Source organism: Sesamum indicum, linkage group LG12 (genome assembly GCF_000512975.1).
Source record: "Sesamum indicum cultivar Zhongzhi No. 13 linkage group LG12, S_indicum_v1.0, whole genome shotgun sequence".
Classification (NCBI taxonomy): domain Eukaryota; kingdom Viridiplantae; phylum Streptophyta; class Magnoliopsida; order Lamiales; family Pedaliaceae; genus Sesamum; species Sesamum indicum.
In genome coordinates, this window is record NC_026156.1 from 3288012 (window position 1) to 3308609 (window position 20598).

At 38.1% G+C, this 20598-nt stretch overlaps 6 protein-coding genes across 7 annotated transcripts in view; 2 read left to right on the forward strand and 4 right to left on the reverse strand.

Annotated features, from left to right (window-relative positions):
• Positions 1–332, reverse strand: part of LOC105175341 (starch synthase 3, chloroplastic/amyloplastic) — a gene marked incomplete in the record, with an annotated part of 12530 nt that extends 12198 nt beyond the window's left edge. The window contains 1 exon segment of the mRNA XM_011097759.2: positions 1–332. Within this exon segment, the coding sequence (XP_011096061.1) occupies positions 1–74 (74 nt within the window).
• On the reverse strand, positions 5212–6687 carry LOC105175342 (ATP synthase gamma chain, chloroplastic). The gene has a single exon (XM_011097761.2). It carries the CDS (start codon positions 6542–6544, stop codon positions 5420–5422), a length of 1125 nt encoding a protein of 374 aa, XP_011096063.1. The 5' UTR covers positions 6545–6687; the 3' UTR covers positions 5212–5419.
• LOC105175343 (pentatricopeptide repeat-containing protein At1g11710, mitochondrial) lies at positions 7040–9551 on the reverse strand. Of its 2 annotated transcripts, none has more exons than XM_020698337.1 (2): positions 7519–9551; positions 7040–7422 (listed from the first exon to the last, which is right to left on the reverse strand). In XM_020698337.1, exons 1-2 carry the CDS (start codon positions 9205–9207, stop codon positions 7240–7242), a joined length of 1872 nt encoding a protein of 623 aa, XP_020553996.1. In that variant the 5' UTR covers positions 9208–9551; the 3' UTR covers positions 7040–7239. The 2 variants fall into 2 exon arrangements, with proteins under 2 accessions (XP_020553996.1, XP_020553997.1); XM_020698338.1 differs by having other exon boundaries at positions 7049–8491; positions 8631–8812.
• On the forward strand, positions 9853–15366 carry LOC105175344 (tRNA wybutosine-synthesizing protein 2/3/4). Its single transcript, XM_011097763.2, has 9 exons — positions 9853–10739; positions 11240–11624; positions 11737–12912; positions 13020–13149; positions 13543–13778; positions 13937–14072; positions 14339–14415; positions 15010–15116; positions 15237–15366. The coding sequence occupies exons 1-9, from the start codon at positions 9929–9931 to the stop codon at positions 15338–15340; spliced, it is 3162 nt and encodes a 1053-aa protein (XP_011096065.1). The 5' UTR covers positions 9853–9928; the 3' UTR covers positions 15341–15366.
• Positions 17244–19250, forward strand: LOC105175345 (peroxidase 42-like). Its single transcript, XM_011097764.2, has 4 exons — positions 17244–17562; positions 17659–17847; positions 18221–18386; positions 18512–19250. The coding sequence occupies exons 1-4, from the start codon at positions 17335–17337 to the stop codon at positions 18919–18921; spliced, it is 993 nt and encodes a 330-aa protein (XP_011096066.1). The 5' UTR covers positions 17244–17334; the 3' UTR covers positions 18922–19250.
• The window catches only part of LOC105175346 (calcium-dependent protein kinase), a 4677-nt gene continuing 3580 nt past the window's right edge, over positions 19502–20598 (reverse strand). Inside the window, exons 6-8 of the mRNA XM_011097765.2 lie at positions 20413–20540; positions 20044–20143; positions 19502–19959 (exon numbers count right to left, since the gene is read on the reverse strand). Coding sequence (XP_011096067.1) covers positions 19885–19959; positions 20044–20143; positions 20413–20540 — 303 coding nt within the window. The 3' untranslated portion in view covers positions 19502–19884. The remainder of the gene's footprint in view (positions 19960–20043; positions 20144–20412; positions 20541–20598) is intronic.

Genomic DNA, 20598 nt, shown 5'->3' on the forward strand with positions numbered 1-20598 from the left:
CCAAGAAACGGCTTGATCTTCGACTGGGTTCTCTCACTCAGCACTGTCCGCTGCAGTGGCAAGGGAACCTCCATCCTTCTCTATCTCTAAAATAAACTAGTACGATGGAAGGAAGAGTGCAGTTTTCACTTCTCACAGAAAATCACCCAGAAACATCCCCCTCGGATCTCTCCCTCTCTCTCTTGATCATATCTCAGAGGATATTACAATAATGTAATATAATCATCGGAAATATTAAACAAGAAATATCGAGAATTGAGGCGGGCAGTGCTGAGATAGTAGTTCCTTGAAGTTCTGATAACTTCAGGTATGGACCCAACAATCTGAACCATAAATCTTTTCCTTTTATATATACACAAATATATATATATATATGATAATACTATAGGCTCCCCTCCTGTGAGTATCCAACGGCTAGCGATTGTTTTGACTGGGGTTGACCATCTTGATGTGGGTTTTTTAAAGGCGGTGATGGGGTGGGGGTGGATGCCAGTTTGGCAACAGATTTCCTTTTACATTTGGGAGGTCAGCATAATGTTTGGATTCGTTTTTTTGAGTATTTTGTTGTGTTTTGTGGAAATAGAGAGAGAAAAACAAAGATAAATAAGTGTGTGTTAGAGATAGTAAGTATGTTTGGATTTGTTTTTGGAGATAATTTAAAATAAGTATTATATGTTTAATGTTGTATTTTGGGAGACAAAAATTACTATTCATTGTCAAATCATGCCTTTGGAGATAATTTAAAATAAGTATTATATGTTTAATGTTGTATTTTGGGAGACAAAAATTACTATTCATTGTCAAATCATGCATTTTTTATATATATTTATGTATATATGTGTGTATATATATATGTATATTTTCATGCTAAAACAGTTAAAAACACCTAAATAAGGTGTTTTTGAATGATGGCAAATATTGGGTATGTTTTGGCTTGTCTCAAAAATAAGTTGAAAATGAAAACAAACATAGTGCAGGGTTTTTGCACAAGGAAAGTAAATCAAGAAGATCCTTAATTGCCACGTGGACTCAATACAGTGGAAGAATCCGTAGAGAAGCGCGGCTGCGGCCTTCAGTTGGTTTCTTTGCTTAATTGCGATTCGCTTATTAGTCTAACGCTCATTTTTATTTTATATGAATTATTATAATTTATTTATTATTATTATTATATTAATATATTAATTTAATAAAATTATTGTATAGTATATAGAGTAATTTATTGTAATCTATTTACTGTTATTAATAAAAAAAATATATAGAACAAAATATCTGCTACAGTGATTTGAAATCATTGATTCTATTTAATTATAATTGACTAAAGTGGTTAATCTTATATTGTATTTGGATCAATAAATTTGAAATTAAATATTTTAATAAGTATAGTAACAAATTCGTCGAATTTATTTGGATAATTTAATATTGCAGAGGATTTTAAATTTTTAGATTCTAAATTTGGACTATATTTTATGCATAATCATGGCTTTCTCCAAATCTATTAATCAAAACCAAATCAATTATAAAAGAGAAACAAGATTGAATATAGTGAGATAATGGAAAAAAATAAAAATAAAATACTAATAAAAAAATGCAAAAGAAAAATCAACTATAAAACTATATAAATAGTTTTTTTCCCCATAGCGAACCTCTATAGTCGTGGTCTAGATAATTATTTTATCTAAAATTTCCATAAGAAATCTCTTTAGAGTGATTATCTACATTTTTTTTCTTTAAGTGGTACTCACATATATGATTATATCGATATTTTAATAAATCGAACAACAAATTAATTCAATTAATATATCATTGTGATTAAAAATAATAAATAAATTATCATAACTCGTGTAAGAGGAAATACATGCGTCTGATAGGATTCGAATTCGTAATTTCAAATTTGTTTGAACTTTCACCTTAAATTGCTTTATTTCTGATAACATGTGGATTAAATAAATATTTTATATCACGGGGATAAATTATTCATTTTCGCTAGCCGGATGAGGTAAATTGCAATTAAGCATGTGTGTATACAATGGCACACCAAAGTTAATTATTGTAAAGTCATCTCATTTAATAAGTAGTGTGGATATAGATATTCAATCAGAGCATGTCGTTAACATTGTTCGTGCCACATAATTAATAAACTGATTTTAAACATTATTTTTAACAGTGGTTATTATCAATAGTTGATTTTTCAATAATAATTCCATACAAGTGATATTAGAGTATGATGTTATTGACATCCAAATGTGAGCTTTGTGTGTGTAAGACTGTGAGTATTATTCACCATCGTAATTAAAAAAGGTACATACAAATTGAGGGCATAAGTGAATTGGAGGCATAATTTTTAAAAATTGAGTTAGACGTGTCCATTTTAGAAACTAATCTAAAAATGGCATGTACCGGATTAAAGTGTGCTTAAATTGAACTAGGAATTATATATAATATGTACATACATCTATTGATATTCATTTTTAATATCGATTATGTTATATCCTTTTGTATCCCTCATGATGATTTGTAATTATAATAGTTATGGGTGTATTTTGTAACCACAATTTTAGTGGTTTATAAATACCATCATGTATTTCATTTGTAAAAGAAGCTTTTTGAGAGAATAAGAAAGTGATTTGAAGAAAATACATATATTGTTTTTTTTATATTATATTAGGAATGATAAGTCAATAAATTTAGAATTTCTCTAAGTTTATAACAGAAAAGATAAAAAAACGAACAGTAACTCTAATTACGGAAATGGAACAAAATGATGGCTCTTGTTGAGCAAAAAAATTTGCAACATTGATTGCATTCCAACGCTTGAAAGGATAGGGAGAGAGGGAAGCCCATGCCCATGCGTGATGCCCCGCAAATAAGGCCCTGAGGCGGTAGCCCAAAATTAAACTTAAAAATCTGCCGCGCCACTACTCTTGGCGGCCACTACCATTTCCCGCCTCTCATCCCTCTATTTTAAACCCTATCTGTCCACCCTATCCCTCATCCCACCACTTTGCATCCCATCTCTCCCCCTCTCTCTAGGGTTTGAGACAGTTTTTCAGTTTTTCTCTCTAAGATCAGACTCGCATCTCCACACCATGAAAACTAGGTCTAGAAGTAACATTCTCAGATCACCATCGCCGACTCCGTCGTTTTATACGTACCTCAAGCCGGGAGCACTTGCCCAGCTCAGATACTCGAAGATCACTGCTAGGTCTAAAGAAATTGGTGCGCAGACCCTGCTTGCTCTGTGCCAACTTAAACCAAGTTCAGATTCAGCGTTTACGCAGCCACATTCCACTGGACTGCCCATGGATGGCATTCCGTGTTTCAATTTGAGGGTTAAGAGTTATCCGCGGTGCCTTCAGCGCAAGAAACTTATAGCTGTCACGCCATTTTTCTCCGAGACTCAGTCTTGATGCCTCGTTTCATTGTAGTTGTCAAAATTGTAGATCAAAAACCTGCAAAAATGAGTTTTAGGGTTTTCCTTTTGGTTTCTTATGTCTAGGTTTACTTTCTTGTAATTGATACACAGAAGAGGTGTAGAAGAATTTCAGATGAATAAAATGAAATAATTGGCTTGTTTCAACGCCTTATTTCTAGTTTCTGCATGAATCTTTGGTCCATATTTGGCAATTGTATCTGACATGCTGTTATTACCTTGATTAAAGGCAGTTGTTACGATTGATGGATTGGGATTGATGAATCTGAGCTCTTTTAACCTAATTCTTCTCCTGAGTTGGAGGCATTTTGCATCTAGGAGCTTTCTGCTATTTAAATCAGTATTGATTTGTTGATTCTTGTTTGGTTTGCTATTTGTTTATGTTTCTATGCATTACAGTTCCAATACTAATAAGGCAAATCATGAACTATTGGAGTCTTTGATAGAAATCTGAACAGCCAAATAACCAGTCTGATAAGAGGCTTTTCTGGTGTGCTTTCCTGCAAGAGTATGCTAGGTATAGCTCTATCAATATGATAGTTTATCAAGAACATGTTTATGCAGTTTCAACTTTATGATTATTTTAAGATTCTTATAAAGTCTTTGATGTATGAAAATGAGGTATGACATCTTGATGGATACTTAAGCCTGTTACGATTGTGGAAACAGGCCAGGCTGCGGGAAGAGAGGAATGGGGATTTCATCCAATCCAAAGGTCTTAATCTTTCACATGGTTTTATATCCATTTGTGTCTATGTTGCTTTATTATGGCTCTGTGCTCTTCCTGTTTTCAAGGTAGTGAATGCTGAACTTTTTGCCTCTAGAGTTTTACTATGAGTTCTGTTCTTTGAGATCAGTATGCTTTTCTGGTGTGAAGTTGTGAAAGATGCAGCATTATGCCGTGATCTTGAAAACTGGAAGTCCACGTAGCAAAGTGCAGAAAACATTTGGAAAAAACTAGACTTACATGTAATGGTCATGATTATTAAGATGTACATCACCACGAGCCCATGACTATATGGTAACTATATAACATGCTTCTCTCTTCTGCTCCTTGCATGTTGATATGGACACTTACCATCTTTCCGATGTAGAATTGGAAGATGGCTTTACTCTTTGAATGAAGACACTTATTGTTAATACAATAACGAACATAGAATTATTATTGAAGATAGCAGTTGCAGTCGTTTATAGTTGACATGTTTGTCCGCCTGTGGGTCTACCTTAGTTATTACTACTACTAACTTACCATTATTATGTTGTACAAGTGATGCATAGTTATTACTGATGCAACTTGGAAAGTTTGGATCAGTATCACTGTCAGTGAGAATAGCTTATTACGTAATTGCAGCTATCTGTTTATTAATCTTCTTGGAGCTATCAATGGTTTCTGTCTTCATAAATCTGCTTGGTGAATTTCACCAGAACCTTCCCAGTGAAATTTCAGTGAACCTTGAACTCTAAACAAGATGCAAAATATGGTTTCTAAGTTGGTGCAATGTTACTCCAGAAACTCCATACTCAACAATAGCCTGATTACATTTTACAACAGTTTGGAGGATTCCCATGATTTTTCCTAGCTGCTCTACCCACCTCACACATTGCAAAAGATCAGGCATGATAGCTTCTAAATCTCCAAGAATTCTTGTAAAATTGCAGCGTCTAATAGTTTCCGAAGATAATTTGGGTCTAAGACAACTCCAAGCAATACAATTTATAGTTGTACTGATTAAGAGCACATGACTCAGAGAAGTTGATGGTGGAGAATGTATGAAACACAGTTGGAATTAAAAAAATTAACATATGTATTAAAGGTAAGTAAGGCCCTTGTGTTACAAAATAAAATGTTGGTCCTCATCTTTCATGAAAATTTATACGCGGTTGAGAGTCACAAATGAAAATTGTCTATGCTAAAACTACTATCTTAACAACTATAATCAACATGAAGATAAGCACCGTTATGTGCAGACAAGAAACTTAGCATTTTGCTTACGCCAAAGCATTGGCTCCAGAAACGATCTCCAGAATCTCCCCGGTAATCTTTGCTTGACGCTCTCTGTTGTAGATCCTGGACAAAGTTCTCTTTAACTCCACAGCATTATCGGTAGCGTTGCTCATGGCACTCATCCTGGCAGCAAGCTCACTGGCTAGCGATTCCTGCAATGACCTCAGTATTTGACTGTTCAAGTAAAGAGGCAGAAGGGCGTCAAGAATTTGAACTGGGTCCTGCTCGAATTGCAAGATTGGCGAAAAATCTGCAGTTTTGGTCCTCACAACATCTCTTTCCACTGTTAGCTTGCCTTCCTTTGTTGTCAGCCTGAAGAACTCATCTTCTGCTGCATCAACACAGATTCCATTCACATCACATATTTCTCCTTTTGGTGATAAGGGCAGCAACGTGTGAATTACTGGATCAGATTTCACCAAAGACACGAACTTGGTGTAGAGAAGCTCAACTTTATCAACCTCTTCACTTACGAACAGGGAAAAGACGTCATCGGCTATCACCTGGGCTTCTTTGGCAGTGGGAAGAGAACTGCCTTCAAGAAACTTATCCACAGGAATGTAAGGTCGACGAATAAAATACGAGTTACCCTTTTTACCAACACTGATCACAGTGTAATCAAGGCCAAGTTCCTTTAGTTCTCTGATACGGGACTCGGCCTTTTTGATGATTGCATTGTTGAATCCACCGCAGAGGCCACGATCACCAGTTACCACGACAAGAGCCACTTTCTTGACCGGCCTAACTTTGGTCAGAGGGATATCTATATCCTCTGTTTGGAGCTGCTCGTTGATGTTGTAGAGAACTTCAACAAGTGTTTCTGAGAAGGGCCTGGCATTAACCACAGCTTCTTGTGCTCTTCTCACCTTGGCAGCAGCAACAAGCTTCATGGCCTCGGTGATCTTCTGTGTGTTCTTGACAGAATCAATACGGTCACGCAGTTCACGAAGACCGCACTGAATGGGGGTGGAAGTTGATGATCTTGAAGGGCTAGAAGAGCTAGGATTTGGGAGCTGAAAAGGAGTGATAAAAGAGCGAGAAGAGAGTGCAGAAGTGTCCGAAAGAGAAGGTTTTGAGGACACCCACATTGTGATATTCGAGCAAGACATGGTTTTCTGCACCTCTCTCTTGAGCTCTGCAGAAAGGTGGCTATGGAGGAAGAAAAGAGAGCAAGTGAGTTCGTCTGAAAGAGAATTAGTTTTCAGTCTTATCTCTATTGTTTTTTGATGCTGGTATTTGTGGGTGAATTTTCTTGGTGCTGGAAAGTCGAAAAAAATGAAAGGTGGAGGATTGTGTGGTAGGATGAGGTTTCAGGATAAGGATTTCCAAACTTGAAGGGCTGCGGTTGGGAAGGAAACCTTGATTTGGGAGGAGTTTCGTACCATAATGGTAACTATTTTGATTTAAATCTGCTCTTGATTAAGATATAAAAATGCGTTCATAGGGGTTCGAAGAGGTATCATTTCTCATTAGCGTTTTTTTTGTACGTTGGTTAACGATCTGGTTACTGTTCCCTTGCGAATAAGCGACCAGTATCTCAAGGCAAAGTAGCAATCAAACACGACGTTAGTAAAACAGAATTTCTTATACACTCTGGCAATTAACTACATTAGAATTCTCTGAAAATGTCTGAAGAAGTCCTCCCTTCAAAGAAGCAATTAGGTATCACCGATTCTTTTCAACATAACATGCATGATTGTTGGGAAGTGAAAATCTCTGTATCGGGTTTCTATTGGAATAGAATTGTGGCTTTACATCAAGTACATGTATAACACACTTATATTCACCCATGATCACCCGCGCTTTACTCAAACTCATGGGCCAGATCTTTAATAATTGGACTAACAATTGCTTCATATGTCTGGCTATCTGGGATTACACCCTGGAGGACCAAATAATCATGCAATTTGACGACTTCTTCAGAACTTCCCTTGTTGCTAAGGCTTGTCACTAAGGTGGTGTAGGTTATAAAATCCGGAGCCAAATCCTGTGAGAACATAATACTCACAAGTTCCTTAGCATGCTCAAATAATCCAAATTTGCAGAGGAAGTTGATCATAATATTATAAGTAACCTTGTTTACCAAGAAGCCTGCTTTTCTCATACTTGTAAACAACTCAAATGCCTCTTTGATCATCCCAGCGCGGCAATAGCCATCCAACAAAGTGTTATATGTGACAGCGTCATACATATTTATCCTTTTCATCCCATCTACCAAAAACCTCGAGCAATCTATAGATTCCTCTTTGCATAAACCATCTAAAAGGGAATTGAAAATCACCAAGTTTGGATTCTTGCCCACCTTAACCATGTCGGTATAAACCTTAGCTGCAGTTTCCATTTCACCTGCTTTGCAGTATCCATTGATCATGGTACCATATGTGACCTGGTCAGGAATTAAACCACGAACAAACATGCTGCAGAGCAGTTGTTTGGCTCCAGATGTATTATTAATTCTGCAAAGATAATTTATGAGGATATTGTGAAGGAAAGCATCTTCCATAAGATTCTTTTCTACTAACCAGCTGTGGAACTTTATAGCTTCATTTACATGTCCATTCCTACATAATCCCTTTGCAATGATAGAATGGGTGAACCGATCAGGGGTTATATATTTCAACATCATATCAGACAATAACAAAGCAACTCCACCAATATCTCCTTCCACGTAAAGCCAGTGTACAAATGAATTATAAATGACTGCATTAGGGATCAACCCGCTTTCCACCATGTTATTGCATAGCCTAAATGCCTCCTCTAGATACCCATTCCTCAAATACCCATCAATCAGTGTTGCATAAGTCCTTATATTAGGCTTCACATCCATCTCTATCATTTTAGCTAGAATTCTTTTCGCAATTTCCAGTTTGCCTTTCTTGCAGTAACCATTGATGAGACAATTGTAAGTAACTGCATTAGGGGATACAATGCCTCCCGACATAGCTCCCATTTTCTCAAGAAGCTTTACTGCTAAATCGAGGTCATCTGCACTACAAGCCCCATTAATGAGCATATTGAATCCGATGACATTAGGCACAATCCCCCTCTTCAGCATCCTATAGAACACAGAAATTGCTTCAGATAATTTACATTCTTCACAAAAAGCATAAATTAGCAGATTAAAAGTATTCACATTCTCATAATACTCATATGAAATCATTTCTCTGTAAACCATCCAAAACCTCCGAACCTCACCTATCTTCAAGAGATGGTTCAGGAAATTGTTCCATGCATGAATTGAAACCCAGTAGTTCTCCATTCTCAATTTCTTAATCACTCCATATGCACCCTCAGTTGCCCCAGTTTGCGTACAAGCCCTAATCAATGCATCAAAAACAGCATTACTTGGAGAGCACACACTCAAGCTATTGATTAGGGCTTCCAGAACCTCTAAAGACAAATAGCCTTTTGACATCATCAATTCTTTCATCAAGCACACTGCTTCGTCATAGTTCCTTTGGTCCACCATCGCATGTACCACAATACAACAAGACTCTAATGAATCCAAGATGGCTTTCTGTCCTCCAATTCTTCGGTAGACCTCTAAAAGCAGCTGCGGGGAGCTCTGAAACTCTAGAAACACACGAGAAAGCAGAGAATTTGTGAGACTCGAAGACAGTTGGTCCAAGAACTTCCATTTCTTCTGCCTTATATTCACACAGACAGCGCTAAAGATTATATCTTCAGCACTAGGGCGTGTGGATTGCTTAGCAAAATGAAGGCCTCTGACAAAAAGATTTCTGCTTTTAGATGAAAACAAGCCCAAAAACATAGAAAAGATGAAACTCAGTTCATAGCACGGTCTTTTCTATCTCCAAAAAAAATAAAACGTAACAAAAATCGCATAGAAGTAGAAGCTAGTAAGAAAACCCAAAAAATTAAGGCCTCGAAAACCCTAATAATGAACCAATTTGGAGCTGTGGTTCAAGAAACAATTGTAACCAAATGAAAAACACACTGCCAAGAGCTGGCGTGTATGAAATCCCAATCAATAAAAAAATTCATCAACAAAGCCTGAATGGGTTGAAACTGTAGCAACTTCATTAAATACACAAGCTTGGAGATGGAGTGGAGGACTGACTTAGGGTTTTGATGCGTTGTCATTTCAGATTTGAGTTTCTAGTGGAACATATGTGTTAGAATATATATATATATATATATATATATAAATAAACATATTTTTATTTAATTGTTTGAAAATTTTGAAATTAAATATTGAAAATGAAAATATAAAATAATGGGCTTCCATGGGTTGTAGTTGGGCTTATAGAGATTAATGATTATTTTGGGCTGGAGATGTGTCTTAAATATTGGGCCTAGAATGCTAGTATTAGTTTTGGGCCTGGAATACTACTACTAGTAGTAGTAGTAGTTAACAATTGTTTTATCTAATAAAGTATTTATGATGTGAATTTTATACTCCAAAACCCCAGGCCGAGGGCACAAAACCCACAATCCACACCGCTGGAGCTGGACTTGCACAGTGACACAGAATGGAGTTTCAAAAGAGGAAGTCCGCCGCCCTTGCCGCCATGAACTCGCCGGCGCCCGACAAATCCCCCAAAGGCACCGTAGACGCGCCAATCATCCCTCTGTTAACCGCCATCAACTCCCATCCCTCTTACTTCACCACCAGTTCCTGCTCCGGTCGCATCACTATACTCTCTCAGCCCACTGCCTCTCCCTCTGCATCCAAGAAAAAAGCCAGGGGAGGCTCCTGGCTCTTCGTCTCACACGATCCGGTTAACCCCTCCTCCGTGGTCACCCTACTTTTCCCCCCGTCAGCGACGCCCGCTCAGAGAGATTCGGATGAAGAGCCTAGGCTGAGTGAGAGCATTGTGTTCAGGTTTGAACCATTGATAATAGCCGTGGAGTGCGAAAATGTTGAGGCTGCTCAGTCATTGGTTTCTCTTGCTATTTCTTGTGGGTTCAGAGAGAGTGGGATTACGAGTGTGAGCAAGAGAGTCATCATTGCAATAAGGTGCTCCATACGTTTGGAAGTGCCCCTGGGGGATACAAAGAGGCTTATGGTGTCTCCAGAGTATGTGGAGTATCTTGTTGAGGTTGCTAATGAGAAAATGGGGGCTAACAGGAAAAGAACTGATCTTTTTCTTATTAAGCTGATTAATAATTCGTTTGCTGGACATGAGATTCGAGTGAATGGTGAAATGAACATCGACCCTGCTGAAACATTAGCAGATGCGAACAAGTTTGGATTTTTGGGGAATCTTGTGGAGAATGGAGTGAAGGACCTGGAGGCAGAGTTGGGTTCTGAAAGCAAACATAAGCATAACATCGATGATGGTAATTGATACTAATAATTACTCTCAAGTTTGAGATTTGTGTCATGGGTGTAATCATTTTTTATTCTTGACGCTGACTTAAAGATTGGTTTATGAACCTTAGTTGGATGCTTACTTGAGGAACGATGTGAGGATAAACATCTATACAGATACATAATAAGTAACTAAGCTCATCAATGTGGTTTACATATCTGCTGTAGAAGATTTTGTGTGCATCACTATGTGCATGTAATTATTTGTTCACAAGTGGTGTTATTTGAGCACACTCCTCTGCCCTGGTCATGGGTGGAATATCCACTCTAGAGGGATCTATACGAACATATGCCTTGTCTGAAACTGATGTTATTTCACACAATGTACTCCCGCATGAGATTACACTTGTACACCTTTTTGGTATTGCTATAAATAAATGGTACTACTCTTACAAACTACTACATGTGTGATTGCAGGACTCCTTTCCCTTAATGTGACAGGAAGTTTAAATCTTTAAATCATTGACAGGATCCATGGAAGTAGTGGGTATCAGTCTGTCTGCTCTCGAGGTAGTTGGTGAACCTGTTGAGAGGCTGTTCTTGTGGGGTCATTCTGCATGTACCCTAAACCAAAAAAAGATTATCATTTTTGGTGGCTTTGGAGGCATTGGAAGACATGCACGCAGAAATGACCTCTTGCTTCTTGATACAGAATCTGGAATTATGGAGACAATTGCTGCTACAGGAGCACCATCTCCACGATTAGGTCACACATCGTCTGTTATAGGAGATTTCATATATGTGATTGGCGGCCGAGCCGACCCAGTGAATATATTGAATGAAGTTTGGGTGTTTAATAATGCAAAGAAAGAGTGGAAACTTTTGCGATGTGCTGGCACTTTGTTCCCTCCTAGGTAATGGCTTAACTATTACAAAGTCCTGTAGCTATTCAGTTTGCTAAGACTATCCATATCATCATGCATGCTATGTTCACTCTAATGCACTTTTTGATGCTACGTTCCCCAGGCATCGGCATACTGCAGCTGTTGTTGGTTCAAAGATATATGTGTTTGGTGGGATTGATAACGATGCAGTTTTATCATCACTGTATGTCTTTGACACAGACACCTCCGAGTGGTCAGAGATAGAAATTCGAGGAGACCAACCTGGTCCTCGTCATTCACACTCAATGGATGCAAGTGGATCAAAGTTATATATCTTTGGTGGTTACAACGGAGAGAAAGCTCTTGGGGATCTGCACAGTTTTGATATCAAAACAGGTCTTTGGAGGAAGCTAAAGACAAATGGGCCATCACCAAATGCTAGGTTTTCGCACTTGATGTTTATTTATTCTAACCATCTTGGTATTTTTGGGGGCTGCCCCGTCGTTGACCATCTGAAATTGTCTTTGTTTGACCTTCAGTCTGAGTCTTGGAAAAATATAGTGGTAAAGTCTATTGAAAAAGGCCTTTTTGTACGAAGCACAGCCAATGTTGTTGGTGATGATCTGATAATAATTGGTGGTGGAGCATCATGTTATGCATTTGGCACAAAGTTCAGTGAACCAATGAAGATTAACCTGCTTCAGTTAATGTCCTTACGTGATAATACTGTACCTACAGCTATTGGAGAAAAGCATGTGGATTACCAGACGGAGCAGAGGAGTAATACCCTTCAATATTCTCAGAATATAAATGAACAAAAAGTTATTGCGGATAATGACCTAGAGTTTGAGTTTGAAGACCCAGTGGTAGCTAGTGGAGGCTTGGATTTAGGCCTGCCTTGTGTTCTTCGGTTAGAAAAACAATATGCGAAATTGGGGAAGGACATATTGAAAAAATTCGGGTGGTTAGATCTTGACAGGAAGGTTTATTCTCAGGCTGATGGCATGCATATCTGTCTTCCTATTACTGAACGATTCTGCACTATATTTGAGGATAAACAGGACTTGGGAGATAAATTTGAACCACTAACTGATCTTCAGTCCTTGAAGCCATCCACGTGGCAGATCTGGTTGGAAGACACATCCAGTTCAGCGGCTATGAATCTTCTAATAACATGTCGTGCAACTAAAATTGTGGATAACGTTATGAAAGTCAAGAAAACTCCAATCTCTCCTTTCAAAGTGATGAAGGAGGCTGTAGCCACTTTGTTGAATCATCATGATCTGCCATCAGAACTTCTAGAACAACTTCCATCAAGGTCGTTTCTTAATCATTTAAGGATCATGAGCATGAAACTATTATTATTTGTTTTTAATTTCAGTTCCATGTGCTCCTCTCTTATCATTATGCACTCATATGTAGCAGATGGGAGCGACTAGGGGATATCATTGTGCTCCCTGTATTCTCCTTCAAGGATCAAGTGTGGGACTCAATTGGAAAGGAGCTTTGGCCTCTTGTTGCAGAGTCACTTGGGGCCCGTCGTCTTGCCCGACAAGTAAGTAACAGATGCAGAACTTCATCTCATATTAGCCCGTTTCTTCATGATGCGTCCTCCAGTTCCTAATTGAAAAAAATACAATATATATTTGCAATTACTTGTAGCACTTTCACTCCCTATCTGAACTGCACAGGTACTCACCTTTGAATCAGCATGGTATAAGTTTAGATGCAGTGATCTGACATTGGGGGAAAACAATTACATTACAGCATCTTATCTACTGTTAGAACTTGACCAAATCATCCTAAGTTATTGATTTGGACTTATCAAACTTTTCCTTGTCAATAGCTAAAAATCCATTTGAGAATAATGATAAAGCTTTAGTGAAAACATCGTATTTGGTTAGAGTTGAAGAGGTGACTGCTGATGGAGTGTGCTGATGATATCTAGGGCCGAATTGCACAAACTGGAACAAGAGACAGCAAGTTAGAGATTCTTGTTGGAGATAATGGCTGGGTTGATCACCGTGAAAATGGCATAGTGTATTCTTTTGATGCAACGAAGTGCATGTTCTCTTGGGGCAATCTTTCTGAGAAGCTGCGCATGGGCCATTTTGATTGCAAAGATCAAGTAATTGTGGACTTGTTTGCTGGTATAGGATATTTTGTACTCCCATTTCTGGTGAGGTATGTTATTCCTAAAGCTGTGTTCACTTCTTATCTAATTGCAGATAACCTCACTACAGCTCTAGGTTGTGGTGCTACTTCAACCTGCCCAAACTGTCTTTATTGTATTTGATTATTGCACTTCAGTCTCTGTACTTTTATGTCATGTGGCTAATCAGGGCCAATGCCAAGATGGTGTATGCTTGCGAGTGGAACCCCCATGCTATTGAGGCCATCCGTCGTAATCTTGAAGCTAATTCTGTGGCTGATCGTTGTGTTGTGCTGGAAGGGGATAATAGAGTTATGGCTCCTAAGGTATAAAGGACTGCTACTTTTATTAATGTTTGAACTCATTTTCCGGTTTTCCATGGCTTAATTTGTCAATTTTTAATCCTGTTTCATTCTTGATAGTCATCATGTTTTCACTCTGTGTTGGACCATGAAGGTGATCATGATAGTGCAATCATAGAATGAGCTCTGTTTGATAATGTTGATTTTCCATCTTAAAACGATCCTCAGATTGTGCATAAGAATTTGCTCTTGCTGTTTTTAATTTTGTTAGCAATTTTCATTTGACACAGGGAGTTGCGGATCGAGTCTGTCTTGGTCTCCTGCCGTCAAGTGAGTGTAGTTGGGTCACTGCAGTCAGAGCCTTAAGGTGTGTTGACCACCATTCCATAGATTTTGGCATGATATAAATTCTGGTGTCCTGATAAATTATATCATCTGTGAAATACCTAGAAATCCACTACGGATATAAAAACAGCAATACCTAGCATGTTCTGTGGCACTCTGATATTTTTCTTATACATATTGGACGAGAACTATATCACTCTGAAGGTTCCTGTCTGGCTTTCATAGATTTTTTAGCATCCCACCCTTTTGGATTATCTAACAATTCTTCTAGTGTGCTCTCATGTTAACTTATCCTTATGATTTTTTCAAAATTTACCAATACCATGCATTTTTCTTGTGGTCTACAACACTATAGAAGGCTTCAGTTTTCTTGTGTGCATTTCAAGATCCAGAGTCATTGTTTCAACTTTCCACTAGGGGACATCCCTGTGGATTGAGTTCAAGATCTTGAAGGTCTTGGGTTCAAATTTGGGTGGATACGTGAGTATGATGGGTGTGTCTGGAAAAAATAAAATAAAATGAAAATCATTGTTTCAACTTTCTTGGTCGCTTTGCTGGGTTGCCTATCTTGGTGCTATTTCTTATTCCAATTTTCCTCGCTACATTGAAATTGCAGAGATGAGGGTGGAATGTTGCATATCCATGGGAATGCGAAGGACACTGAGGAGGGGTTATGGACAAAGCATGTTGTTCAATCCATTTCCGACATTGCGAAATCAGAAGGTATCTTACACTCCACTGATGTCTATGTAATTTTTCTGCAAGGAAGACGAACTGTGGAACTAACCACACAATCTAGGACTTACTAGTTCGTGCATGTGTTGATGTATGGCTGCTCTGCAGGTCGTTCCTGGGAGGTTTCAATTGATCATGTCGAGAGAGTAAAATGGTATGCTCCGCATATTCGCCATCTCGTAGTTGACGTGAAATGCAAACAAACGGATTGACGCATGGTGTCATGCGTTCAATTCCTTGCCTCTCTGCAAAAAGGTAAGGTCGATTGGCTCGCAGAAAGAAATTTCTTCCAATTTTGTTCTTGGAGCAATGAAGTGCGTGCTGGCTGATGATTCTTGCCAACTAATGCACGAGGAACAGAGCTGGTGCTCCGAGAGAAGACCGAATTTTGGGAAGTTTGCGACTTGGCAGCCCTGTGTGTATTTGTTGATTAATGAACTGTCGAAAAGCCACGTTAATTTGTATGTAAAACGAATTTCATATCTCCACTCAGACCATATACGTTAAATTTAATTAGGCAATCAAATCAATGTTATAAAATGAATTTGGGGGGGTCGAGGTGGGTGGAGGCGATAGTCATGTAGCACGTCATTCCTGTGTTATTTACTACTGTTTGTGTGACGTTGATTAGCACTGATTTATTTAGACAATGACATTTGAAAAGTGGTATATGTGTAGGGATAACGAGAAAGTGTCGGCAGCTCCGTGACCCGGTCCGGTCCACAAATTACTCGGACCTCGGCTGCTTCGCCGCCCCTCCAATTCGCGCAGAGGAAAAAGCAAATACCTGTACCCTAATATCGTGTAAATCAAAACATATTTTCGAATAAATGGTAAATATGAGTGGACAAAAACATATAAGAGAAAGATAACAAATAGATGTTTTTAGGTGCGCACAACCGATGCTGCATTATTGCCAGTGTGTAATGATTGAGAGAGACAATTCTGATAATACTAGTCAATGTACCTTTCCTTGATAAAGAAGCAGCAGAAGGTACTTTCTTTCGTTTCTACATTATTTGTACATAGTGTTTGGTGGGCCTTCAATTGGTTTGGATGCCAGCATAAGATTTCTCTATTTTAATAAATACTATGTGAATGTTAGTAATAGAAAGTTGTATGGGTGTGTTTTTGGTGGGCAAAGCAGCTTTGAATATCCATTTCAGAATCTGCTGCATAGATCCGGTTGATATTATTAATTGAAACATGACCCATCCTGTTAAATCGGCATAGCAATTAAGAGAAGTTTGACTAAAACAAGATGATCCCCACACTCATAAACTTTGATTATGCACCTACACTTGGATGAGTATTTTCCTGTAGTGTTGGAGTATATTGCTCGTATATGTATCTACTACTTTTAACCTTTCTCTCCTTTCTTGTTACGGCTAAGGGTGTATTTGGTTTCATGTATTTTGTATTTAAAGGAAAGATTCTAAAAACTATTTCAGTTGCTTCTATTTGAAAAGAATATGAAACTCATTAATATTCAACAAGACATAATTTCAAGTTAGAATTGAATTATTTGAAATCTTTTAAATTTTAAATTATGCAAACAAATTTAAATATTAAAATTTTAAAATTTAAATCGGTCAATCCAATCACAACGTAATGAAACTTAAAACGTTTTCAAGGCAATTGTTTCACTATGAAATAGAAGAGAATAAACGTATATATAATTCTATTGTGACGATGAATTTAAATTCTATACTATGTAATAAGTGTCTGTATGACATTTTTATAATTTGTAGAGCCTATACTGACATGTGATGGTGACTGAATTGAGACCACTCAGCCTCACTTATCAAACCTTTATATATATGTTTTTCCTTTTTTTTTTTTTGTGAAAATATATGTGCAATTTTTTACCCACTTTTTTGGAGCTTTTGGCATCTATCAATCATGGTTAAAAGGAAAGAACTTAAGGTAAATTGAGATGTAAAAAACAGGAAAAAGGAAAATGGGAAATTGGCCGCTTTAAGTTTTATCAGTTTCTCAAAGTTTGAAATAATAGAGTAAAAACAGCGAAGGGTCTGGTGAGGAGTAAGTGGTGCACAGTTACAGAGGTCAAAATAAGGAGCATTATGCATCCAAGCCCAATCTTCCTCATTATTTAAAGTAGGAAGCAGGTGATACAAGAGAGAGTGCGTGCTGCAGAGGGTCAGACAGTCCCTTTACTGAGTAGAAAGCAAGAAAAACCGCAATAATGTCTTCCAACTCCAAAACTCTCTTCTTCTTCCTTGCAATTCTCTACTTCTCATCAGTCTCTGCTATAGCAGAAAATGAGGACCCTGGTCTTGTTATGAACTACTACAGGGACTCCTGCCCTCAGGCTGAAGATATCATCAAAGAACAAGTTCAACTTCTTTACAAGCGCCACAAGAACACTGCCTTTTCTTGGCTCAGAAACATCTTCCATGACTGCTTCGTTGAAGTAAATATTCATTGCTCAAGAATTTTCCACTTTCTTGATCTTTGTACAGTATAGTTCAAGACTTGTTAACTGTAATGTTTTATTTTTGTGTTACAGTCATGTGATGCATCCCTGTTGCTGGATTCAACAAGGAGGATGTTGTCAGAGAAGGAAACGGACAGGAGCTTTGGGATGAGGAATTTTAGGTACATTGAGACTATCAAAGAAGCTTTAGAGAGGGAGTGTCCTGGAGTGGTTTCCTGCTCAGATATTCTTGTTTTGTCGGCAAGAGATGGCATTGTTGCGGTATTAGTTTTATACACTTTCAGTGCTTCAGCTTCTCAGAAATGCATGTTTTTTCATACATGTTTAGTTGTTTACTACTATTGTTTCTTCACTTGAACTGGTCGTGCCATTCGTATGTACACCTTGTAAAATTCTGGTAAAGATGCTCAAGGTTTTACAATTTTTCCATATTCTTGCAAGCGGTGTGGATTTTTTAAAGTTGAAAGAGAAACCTGCTTGAGTAGCTGACTGAAATTCTTGTCTTTTCCACTAATGGAATGCTGAGATTGTTTCTTTTACCTGAACTCTGAAGCATCCTGTTTTTAAGTGTCGCGTGACTGAGTCTGCGAAGCTGCCCATAAAATCACATGATGTGGATTTGAATTGTTTGTAGCTTGGAGGGCCATACATCCCCCTGAAAACTGGCCGAAGAGATGGTAGAAAAAGCAGAGCAGATATACTAGAACAGCACCTGCCAGACCACAATGAGAGCATGAGTGTTGTTCTTGAGCGGTTTGCTAATATTGGAATTAACACCGCTGGAGTTGTTGCTTTGCTTGGTATACATTTAAATTTTGTATATTAAGAAGTTTTTTCTCTTGAATATAATTGATTGATCCATAAGTCAAATTTGATGAAGTTAAGGTTCTCGACTGATTCTCCACTATTTGATTTGTTCCCACAGGTGCTCACAGTGTGGGCAGAACCCACTGTGTCAAGCTGGTTCACCGGTTGTACCCAGAAGTGGATCCGGCGCTCAACCCAGCCCATGTTGAGCACATGCTCTACAAGTGCCCGGATGCCATCCCCGACCCCAAGGCAGTGCAGTATGTGAGGAACGACCGTGGCACCCCGATGAAACTCGACAACAATTACTACAGAAACATATTGGACAACAAGGGTTTGCTGATTGTGGATCACCAATTAGCCACAGACAAGAGGACCAAGCCCTTTGTCAAGAAAATGGCCAAGAGTCAGGACTATTTCTTCAAGGAGTTTGCTAGAGCCATTACTACTCTCTCTGAGAACAACCCTCTCACCGGCACAAAGGGTGAGATCAGAAAGCAGTGCAACCTCGCCAACAAACTCCATTGAAATGTTGCCAGTTCTGTACTGATAACTTTTTCTTCTTAGCATGTCTGAGAAGATAGAGTGAGAGGGATGATAATAAGATGGTGTGTTTTCTTTACTGGGGTTTGTTTCTTGCAACCAGTATGAGTGGTAGCAGAGAATGGCAAGAATTGGTGGTGGCCATGTTAATCATAGCTCTGTTTGTAGTGCAGATATATGCGCTTCTTGTGGGGGTCTACCTTTCATGAGATGAATGGGGTTACTAGGTAGGGGGATTGTTGTATGTAAGGATTGGAGGGTGTATGATGCATGTATTGTAATGATTAAAGATCCATACTCGTATGTGCTATTCATCCCAAGGAAACATCCAATTAAATAATCCAACATGACTTTTCTAAGTCATGCAGGGGGCCCTACGGATGAAAGAGGAATGATTTAATATAGATGGATAGCATGAAGATAAGATTGCTTTACATAAGCAAATATGACCTTAATGCATCACCCATATGACCACAAGAATGGAGTATATCATGTGATTCTGATAGAAGATTGGCGGCCTAGATGGAGAAATAACTCGAAAATAGTATGATTAGCAGACTGTTCGTTGATGGAAGTAATAGAACTAGCATTTTAAACTTGAAAATGTAAAGCATTACTATACACACAGGAGTGTATTCTTACAAGATTAAACAGTAAGAACTGTTGTACATTTGAAAATTATGACCATAGCTTCCAAATACAGTAAAGGATCGACAAACCAATAATAGAACTAAGTATCCATTAACACAAAAATTATAAACAATCTGAACTAAAAGGCCTCACAAACTGTAACCCTATCACCTTCGAAGTCATTGAATAAGAAGAGATGATCCATGCAGGAACTCAAGAGACCATGTTACGTTACACCCATGGTCGACAGTTTTTGTTATCCTAAGCAGAGGTCTTCATGTCCGAAAAAAATTCTGCTCAGGCAGCATTTTCCTTGATCTAGAACAGCTTTACCTGTTGTTGTGTTCCACTTCTCATCATTGCACAAAACTCCTCGTAGTTGATTCTCCCATCCTATAAAACAGAACCTTGTAAGTCCTCTATCTTAGTTCATTAGAGATGATAAGAACCTTGAAATCTAGATTCAGGCCAACTTACATTATCTGTGTCCACTTCAGATATTATCTCTTTGATGGTGGCCTCATCCCCCATTCCGTACTCCTTCATAGCAGTTTCCAGTTCATCTCTTGTGATATAGCTGAAATCATTTAAAGTGAAGAATGACAAGTTAATTATGCTAATGCGTGAGAAAATCACATCATGCCACATAATTGGTACATTAACAGAAAATGAAAAAGTTGAACTAACATCACTAAGCTGGAGATCAATGTACTCAAAGAACAAGGAGTACAATTCTCATCAGTTTAGAGTGAAAAGACAGTACTTCTCAACTATCCTTAAGCATGTAAAAGGGAAATGCTGTATTCAGTCAATAATGAGTGGCTAAAGACTATTATCTTGGCTTACCCACTGCTATCCTTGTCAAAAAACTGAAATGCCTTAAACAGATGTTCATCTCTTTCCAGCTTATGTCTGTGCATCGTAGCTGTGATGAACTCGATGTAGTCGATTGTTCCATTACCATCCACATCAGCCTGATTTGAACAGTACAATAGTTGAATTGTATAAAGAAAGGAGTCAAACAAATAAAGG

Excerpts from the sequence above, each read along its gene's own strand:
- LOC105175343 (XM_020698337.1), bottom strand. The coding sequence starts at position 9,207 with ATGTTTTTGGGCTTGTTTTCATCTAAAAGCAGAAATCTTTTTGTCAGA. Across the intron at positions 7,423-7,518 it reads TGAGAAAAGCAGGCTTCTTG|GATTTGGCTCCGGATTTTAT; the intron begins GTAAACAAGGTT and ends ATGTTCTCACAG.
- LOC105175345 (XM_011097764.2), top strand. The coding sequence starts at position 17,335 with ATGTCTTCCAACTCCAAAACTCTCTTCTTCTTCCTTGCAATTCTCTAC. Across the intron at positions 17,563-17,658 it reads TCCATGACTGCTTCGTTGAA|TCATGTGATGCATCCCTGTT; the intron begins GTAAATATTCAT and ends TTTGTGTTACAG. Across the intron at positions 18,387-18,511 it reads TGGAGTTGTTGCTTTGCTTG|GTGCTCACAGTGTGGGCAGA; the intron begins GTATACATTTAA and ends TTGTTCCCACAG.
- LOC105175342 (XM_011097761.2), bottom strand. The coding sequence starts at position 6,544 with ATGTCTTGCTCGAATATCACAATGTGGGTGTCCTCAAAACCTTCTCTT.
- LOC105175344 (XM_011097763.2), top strand. The coding sequence starts at position 9,929 with ATGGAGTTTCAAAAGAGGAAGTCCGCCGCCCTTGCCGCCATGAACTCG. Across the intron at positions 13,150-13,542 it reads CCCGTCGTCTTGCCCGACAA|GGCCGAATTGCACAAACTGG; the intron begins GTAAGTAACAGA and ends GATGATATCTAG. Across the intron at positions 13,779-13,936 it reads GTACTCCCATTTCTGGTGAG|GGCCAATGCCAAGATGGTGT; the intron begins GTATGTTATTCC and ends GTGGCTAATCAG.